This window comes from Plasmodium vinckei (assembly GCF_900681995.1).
Source record: "Plasmodium vinckei vinckei genome assembly, chromosome: PVVCY_12".
In the NCBI taxonomy this organism is placed as follows: Eukaryota; Apicomplexa; class Aconoidasida; order Haemosporida; family Plasmodiidae; genus Plasmodium; species Plasmodium vinckei.
The window spans coordinates 123,336-132,555 of NC_051304.1; the positions used below are offsets into that span (position 1 = coordinate 123,336).

The 9,220-nt window shown below is 24.8% G+C and overlaps 2 protein-coding genes across 2 annotated transcripts; both read right to left on the minus strand.

Annotated features, from left to right (window-relative positions):
• Positions 1–1,072: 1,072 nt before the first annotated feature.
• PVVCY_1200320 (E3 ubiquitin-protein ligase, putative) lies at positions 1,073–3,913 on the minus strand (the record flags this gene model as incomplete). Its single annotated transcript, XM_008625046.1, has 1 exon — positions 1,073–3,913. One exon carries the CDS (start codon positions 3,911–3,913, stop codon positions 1,073–1,075), a length of 2,841 nt encoding a protein of 946 aa, XP_008623268.1.
• Positions 3,914–6,656: 2,743 nt separating this feature from the next.
• Positions 6,657–8,504, minus strand: PVVCY_1200330 (RNA-binding protein, putative; the record flags this gene model as incomplete). The annotated part of the gene is made up of 1 exon (XM_008625047.1): positions 6,657–8,504. The coding sequence occupies one exon, from the start codon at positions 8,502–8,504 to the stop codon at positions 6,657–6,659; it is 1,848 nt and encodes a 615-aa protein (XP_008623269.1).
• Positions 8,505–9,220: the final 716 nt, after the last annotated feature.

The window sequence follows — 9,220 nt, forward strand, 5'->3', positions numbered from 1 at the left end:
CATTGAGGTTTTCATTATTAAAAAAAAAAATTAAATGAAAGATACGAACAAAATAAAACATAAACCAACAGATACATAAACACTAAAGCCGCTTCTTAAATTCGAATGAACTCAAGAAGGGGTAAAGATGGAATGAAGAGTAATAAATAAATTGCACATTAAATTATTTAACTTGAAATAAAATATTATGAAATGTCAAACAAATTATTAAAATAAATAAAAAACACGTATATATATACAGACATTGTAATATGCCCATATTCATAGACACGTGGTTATATATATATAGCATATTATCATTCCATCGATATACTTTCATTTAATAACAGATAAAAAAAATAATGAATATGCATTATATACATATTAAAATTAACTTCTACGATATATGCTTTTTTTTTTCTTTTTTTCCCTTGTCATATATTTAAATATGAATTGTATTTTATATATACGTAACATGGGAAAAAAAAACAAAAAAGAAAAAGAAAAAAAAAGGCAATACACATTTTATTTTAAAAAATATAAACAATATATATATATACTATTTTTAAAATCAAAAATATAAATATCTCATTAAAATAAGTGATGGTATATAATATAAAAAAAATATATAAAGTAAAATAAAATAAAATAAAACAAATTTTTTTTATAGAAGATATTTACTTTAAGAACAAAGTAGACACATTCGATGATTGGGTCATTATATATTGAAAATACACATTAAGTATATTATTAAAATTGTTTCTCAAATTAATAATTTATTTTCTATCATTTTTTTTTTCTCCATATATCTAATTATTTGCAAATTTGTATTCCCTAACATGGCATTACTATATACAGCCATTGATTAATTTTTTTTTTTTTTTTATCAAAGCTGTAAATTAATTTGGCTAGATTTTTTCATCATTATATTATTCTTAAACTTAAACAAAAAATAAAATAAACTATAATGGTAAATCATTCCTTCCAGTTTTTTTTTTGGTTTCTTAAATAATAAATTCTACAAATAACTAAAATATGGGGACAAATATTTTTTTTTTTTTTTTATTGAAAAAAAATGAAGAGAAAGCCTATTTTAATCATTGCTAATATTTTCCTTCATATCATTAACTTCCTCTTTTCCTTTTCCCCGAAAATTAGTATCACTCCTATTAGCTTCTTCATTTCCACAGTCTTGCACCGAATACCCTGACTTATTATCTTTCCCCAATGTCTCTGACTCAATTGTATTCGATTCTTTTTCATTCTTATAATTTATATCATCATCTTGTATTATATTTGGATCTGTATTATCACTATTCTTTTCACTTTTTTTCTTCTTTTCTTTATTATCATAATTTTTTAACCAATTAAATTTATTAAATATATATTTTTTAACAGTTTTTTGTTTTTCTGGATTTTTACAATCACTATTATTATCACCGTTCTCTTCATTATTTTCAGTACTATTCGTTACCATCGTATTTGATTTTTCATTCTGTTCATCCTCCTTATTATTATTATTATTATCCCTATTAGTGCTCCTATTCATTTCAGTATATTTATTTTCTTCATCATAGTTTTCACAGTTTTTCGATTTTTTTCGGGTTATTTCTTCTTCTGTATCATCATTTCTACTCCTCCTACTCCCACTACTATTATTATTATCTCTATCGTTATATGATGGTTGCACCTTTTCATATATCCTTTTTTCTATTTTTTTTGTGCCATTTTTATTATTATTATTTCCTGACTCATCAGAACTATTTTTTGGCCCTTCTTTATTATTTGTATTACTAGCTTGATTATTGTTAGAATCGGTAGGAGATGAAACTGATCCATTTCTTTCTCCATGTAAGTTACTAATATTAGCACAAAATTCATTTATATTATTAAAAACATTTGGAAAACGCATCGAACCCGAATTTATAGAACTTGATGGATTATTATGATTACTTATATTTGTTATAATTACACTTGCAGTGTCAAATAAATTATTACCATCAAATAAATTTTGTAATCCTGATAAATTTGAGCTCGAAAAAAAATTTGATCCCCCAAATATATTTTCTCCTATATGTGGTGCACTACTCGCGCTATCTCGACCTTGCGAAGTATTTCTTTCGTTAGATCCATTCCTATTAGTTGTACTATTACTATTTCCATTATCAGTTCCACACTCTCGATTATTATTCACTTCGTTTGTTCCAGTATTTTGAAAATTATTATTATCATTAGTTGGAAGTCCATTTATTTCATCTATTGAACTAGTTATATTAACAATAACATGTTCAGGTCGACGTTGACTTTCTTCAAAAATATTTCTTGCATCTGAATTTCGGTTACCATTTCTATTCGATCCTTGTTGTGGAAAAAATATTCTATTTACTCCTGAACCATCACTATTTGTTCCATTTATAAAATTATTAAAAATATTCTGTATAATTGATGACGTATTCATTGCTGTAAAATCACCCAATCCATTTAAATCACTATCATCACCAAATTGTAAATATCTTGTCTCTGTTCGACTCCCTGATTCATTTCCTCTTCGATTTCTAGAACCCGTTCTATCTCCATTCTCATTAGTTTCTCTATTCCTGCTTTCATTATCTGTTCTTTCCTCATTCTCATTATCTGGTTTTTCTTCTCCTTCATTTCTATCGTTCCTTTCCTCGTTGTTAGTACTTGTCCCATTTTCATCCTGACCAACATCAACATTATTCGAATTATTATTCGAATTATTAAGAGAATTATTTCGAGATATTTCCGAATTTATTCGCTCTCTTAATTCTTCTCTTTTACAATTATATTCTTGATCATCAGTTGGTAATTCAAAACGACAAGTAGGACATGAATTTCTTTCCTTTAACCATGGAATAATACAATCACAATGAAAAACATGTCTACAACGTTCATTATCTGTTATCCTATGAACCTCATCATTTTCTTTATATTCTTCTCTACATATAGCACAAGATTCTAATTCTTGAGCTCTTTCAAGTGTTAATTTTTCGACTTTTAAATTTTTGATAATTTCCTCAGATGCTGGAGGTGGACCATTTCTAGATGGATCACTCTCCATAATTATTGTTAATACTTGATCTAAAGAAATATTATCAAATGAATTTGTTAAAATATTATCAATTATATCATGAAAATTTAATCGAATCGGCGAATTTAATGGTATATTAGTTATATCTATAGCTCGAGTAACAATTCTCGGATTTCGTATATTTCGAGTATTGTTGTTTTGGCTAGCACCGCTACCATCATTATTATTATTATCATTATTGCTACTACTATTATTTGAAGTATTGTTGCTACTTAGATTGGATGGCCTCGAGTTTGTTCCAAAGAAAACTCGACTAAACCAATCATTTCGGTTCCCATTGCCACTATTTCGGGCATTGTTGCCATTATTATTTTCGGTACTAGCTTCATTAGGTCTATTAGAATTCGTTGAGGGTTCAAAATTAGAAGTAAAATTTATATTACCATCAACGGTTCGAAATCCGGTGCTATATATTTGTTGATACATATTTCGGAAAAACATCATATCACTAAAAATATTGTCATTTGGATTAAATGCATTACCACTATTTGTAAATTCAATTCGATAATTCCCATTACTTCTGTTACCCCCAATATGGCTACTACTATTTCTATGTTCATTACTACTCCTAGTGTTACTACTATTCCTATTGGAATTATTTGGACTGTTTTGATCACTGTTGTTGGCATTTGATCGACTATCCCTACTATTATTAACCGAATGAAAACTAACTGGGTCGTCTTCATCAATTTTTTCTACAAACCCAACATTGTTACAACTTTTACATTTTAATTCGCCATCACAAATAATTTCAACATCACTTGTTCTTTTTACATCTTCACAACTATGACAAAAATATTCATAATTATCAACCTGATTCATAATAAAGGCTCTTTCTTGTTTTTTTTTTGCCCGTATTTCTATGTATTTAACTAGCCGTTCTTCTTTTTTTTTTTTTTAGCTATTTTTGCCTATTTAATTCCCTTTAAAAAGTTTTTTTTTTATTGACAAAAAAAATAAAAAATATGCAAAAAATAATTCAATATTTCTTTCAAAATATTTTAAAACGTGTATTTCATTTTTCATTTATAATCAGTGCCCCCAAAATGTTAACAAAATAACCCACGAAAATATACATATATGTGATATAGCTAGTATAAAAAAGTAATATATATATGTAGCTTTTTATGGGCGGTGTTTGGTTTCTCTACTTAATTATACATTTGTTTGTATGTTCGTTTTTTTTTTTCACCCCTTTCTTCTTGTTGATATATTTATGATGCTTACTTTATATATTACATACATAATCATATGCTATAATCCCAATTTACCAAAAATGTTAACATATATATAATATATTTTATATAATTTTATCATGCCAAAATTTGTTTCTTTTTTTTAATTTTAAAAAAATATTGTATAACAAAAAAAAAACCAAAACTCGCATGTACATATATATATAGAGTGATTATATATAGTACAAGCTTATAACATTAGAACTTGAAAAATTTTTATATATAATAAAAATCTTAATTATTTTGATGTTATAAAAAAAAAATAATTTATAATTTAATGGTGTTATATTTAAAAAATGAAAAAAATTACTTTAAAATAACATGAATATTTCTTTCTATATTAACACGCATTATTCATTAAATAAAACATTTACAATATATTTTTATATTTACTAAAAAAAGGAAAACAATATTAAAAAATATATTAACTACATATGTATATAATTATTATATGCGCAAAATATAATATTATATATTTTTTTACGGAAGCTTTTACACTATATAATAACATATTTATTTATATTTTTTTTTTACATCCCTTAATATATAGAATGTAATTTAAAATTCTTTTAAACTTACAAGTATTTTTTTCATTTTTAACAATTACACCACTGCAAAATATTATATATAATTTATATCCACTGATTAATATAATATGCATCCCCTAATTTATTTTTGTATTTAATTTACATATATATTTTTTATAGCCAAATTTTGTAGGAACATGCATATATTATTGCGAAATAATTCTTAAATACTTTATGTGTTTTTAAGCATATAATATATATATATATATATATATACGAATGGGTACTTACTTGCCTACCTAAATAATAATATGACACATATTTTTTTCTTATTTGCACTTTTAAGTATAATTTAAGTGAATATATTTTTTGTACATTGTATGTATGTACGCATTTTATGTTTAATTTACATACTATATAAAATACATAAAGGGAAAATTAACTATTTATTTTTTATCTTCTATAACTCCTTACGGCTTAATATTACATACTTGATAATAAATTTTTAGTATACAAAAAAAAAAATAAAATAAAGCAAAAGTGTCATTACATTTCGTGTGTGTTACTAAAATATGTGTAATAAAAAGCTAAGGAATAATAATAAAATATAGCTTAAGTCATAAAAACAATAATTTCCACACTTAATATATACATATATATATGCACGACATAATTCCGTGAAATATTCCTCACCCTTTAATATATTTTTGGAGGTTAAGAAACAAAAAATACCTTTAAGACCGACCATATAAAGGAATATTTATTCATCCTATCGAATTTCAAAATTTTCCATAAAAAAAATAAATAATCATATAATAAACTCTTCATGATATATTTAAAGCTTTACACAAAATAATTCATACACATGTATAGCTAAAAAATATATATTATCACATAAGCCCTCACTACATATTTTGTAAAAGTCTAAAATTATATTTATTCAAAATTTTTAATTTATTATGCCATCCATTTTTTAAGAAAAAAAAAGTATTAACATAATAATACATTGAGTAAAATATATCGAGGTATAAGCTAAATAATTTATATAACCTCCTTAATATTTTAATTGTTTTGCACACACTTTATTTTCATAAATTTATTTTCCCTTTTAATTAATGGCTATACTTAAACAAAATGGTAATTCATATAATGTCAATATAAGAATAATAATTATATAATGTTTGTCTTTTAAAATATTCTTTAAATTTAAGTCTTCATTTCCCTTTTTTGTTTTTACTACTCTTAGTTGTATTAACATTTTATATTCATAACAAGTTTATACCTATAAATATGGGCTGTCTAAATAGCCATATATACATATCTTGGGCATAAGTATATTTATTATTCCGTTTGGCTTATATTTTATATCACCAAATTAATAAATAATATTAAATTATAAAAGGATATAACGAAAAATTATAATTTTGTAAAATGTTAAAAAGTGTATAGTTTTATTTTATATGAAAAAAAAAATATATACACACAAAAACTATTATATAAATTTAATTATTTTTGCTTATTATTCATGTAACCACAATGTTGTAGTTGCTGCTAAATATTAAGTAAGGGATTAAACAAACATAAGTGTGAAAATAAATGGTAAAAATAAATGGTAAAAATAAGTTATAAAAATAAATTGTAAAAATATATAATAATAAAAGTAATAAAAAAAATAAAAAAATATAAACTTTAGCTGCAATGCAAAAGGGCATAGCGCACACACACCAAATAATTTTTTTGATCATTTGTTTATGATCCATATTATATGCGACAAAATTTATTACGCATATTATTTTTAAATAATCACTTATCAGGATTTGTATTATCATCATAAATAACATCTCTATCATCTTTTGGTGAATATTCCTCTGATGTTTTATTATTTCTTCTGTTTGTATTTCTTTTATTTGGTTTTCTTTTTGAATTAGAACTTGGGCTTTCCTCAATACTTCGATTTCTAGAATCTTGATCTTTATCATTTCCTGAATATCCATTTTCTCTCTCACTTTTATAATCATGTTCTTCATCTCTTCCACTTCCTTCTCTTTCTACTGAATATTCTTCATCTTTTGTTTTTTTAGAACTATTCTGATTTTCCGTTTTATTATTTCTTCCATATCTATTAGATGTTGTTTTTCGAATTTTTTTTGTATCCTCTCTATCTGAAAAATTATTATCTCGTCCTTCTGCTAAACTTCTCCTATGATCATCTTTCCCTTCATCACCCTCATTATATTCCTTTTCTCTTCGATCGCGATCCATATCTTCACTTCTATTATTTGGCCTTTTTCTTGTATAATTTCCTTCACCATTTTCTCTATGATAGCTACCACTATTACTACGTCTGTTATATTCCCTTCTATCATCACGATGCATTTTATCCCTGTCATAGTCATAATATTTTTTATCTCCTCCAGAGCCCTGATAATTATATCCTCTTTCTTTATTTTTATAAAATGAACTAACTGATGAATCTGTATATTTAATAACTTCAACAGGAACACCATTGATTTTTTTTCCATTTAAAACTTCAATTGCTCTTTTCATTGTTTCATAATTATAATATTCTATTATACCATACCATTCTTTATTATTACCATTATGGTTATATATAACATTTGCATAATTTACTGATCCAACTTCTCGACCAAAATCTTTTAAATCTTGCCAACTCACTTTTTCATCTATATTTTTTACTACAATTCTTAATGAATTTTTTTTTTCAATAGATTCAAATTTATTATCTGAATAATTTCGGGAATATCTATGTTCATGATTTCTTGGATCACCTTTATAATTATTATACCCATTACCATAACTACCACTATAACTATTTTTAAATGGACTTAAATGATGTGCTTGTACACTTAACTCTTCTCCCATATAATGTTTCCCATCTTCTTCATGTATTGCATTTTCTGCATATATTGGTTTTGAATATTCTATAAATGCAAATCTTCTTTTCCATTGTATATTTATAATATCACCATATTTAGCAAATTTTCTTCTTACTTCTTCTTCTCTTGCATCAGGAGATATATTTCCTACAAATATTTTACATGGATCTCCTTTTTTATAAGCATGACTTCTCATTTCTTTTGATCTTTCTCTTCTCATCATTCCAGTGTTCATATTATTATGATAATTATCATAATGTGGTCTTCCTCTATCTCGATCCATAGAATATCTTTTTATATCCATTCTATCATTTCGACCTCTATAACTATTATTATAATAATTACCACCATGATGATTATTATTCCATTCATGATTGTGTCCTCTGTCATATCTATATTTGTCATTATTTCTTTCTTTTGAAAAATTTCTTTTAGGTGATCTATTATAAAACCGATCACGAGGATAATTATGATGGTCATTATGTGGAGGCCCATTATTATAATATTTTCTATCCTTTGAATAATTTCTATTTCTATCCATATTCCCACCTTCATGCCTTTTATTATAATTATCATCATGTGATCTTCTATAATTTTCACGACCCCCACTTCGATCTCTTACATTTTCACGACCCCCACTTCGATCTCTTACATTTTCACGACCCCCACTTCGGTCTCTTACATTTTCACGACTTCTAGATGAGTATCTTCGCCTCTCCCCTCCATGATAGGGCTCCTTTTCTTTTGTGTGCATATCTGCTTTATTTGCAAAACGAGGATTATTCCTGCCTTTTCCGTATTTTTATTTTTATTATAATTTTTTGTCGTATTTTTTACTACAGCAAGAATATTTGCTTATCTATATTATTCTTACTTTAATAAGACGATCTATAATGTGAAAATATTCTTTTATTATATCTGATGCAGACATACATATCATATGTATCACTGGACAAAGATTATACAGCAAAAAATTGGAATATAATATGTCCAAAAATACAAAACATTATATAAACACAAAATGTGTACCCGTGTTACTACTTTTGTGCTACTATTATAATAGGGAAAAGAAGCTATAGGCAATTATACTTGGCATAATTTATGTATATAAAATTGTACATATATATATACACATATTTGATCATGCATATAATATATAATCTTGTATTCCCATTTTTTTTATACAAATTTGCATACGGTATGAGCAAAAATTATACATAAACAAGTCATTACTTAGATATAAAAATATAGCAATTTGTTTAAACCATTATGAATTTGAATATATTCTCAAACTTGTCATTTTTAACGTACTTTGTTTAATTCGTATTCTTGTACTTTTTATTTTTTTTTTTATTTTTGCGCATATTGGAATTTCTGGTTTTAATTTATATAATACATATTTAACAATTTTTTTTTCCTCTTTAATATGTAATATATTTTAAGTTATATATTATTTTTTTGCATTGTATT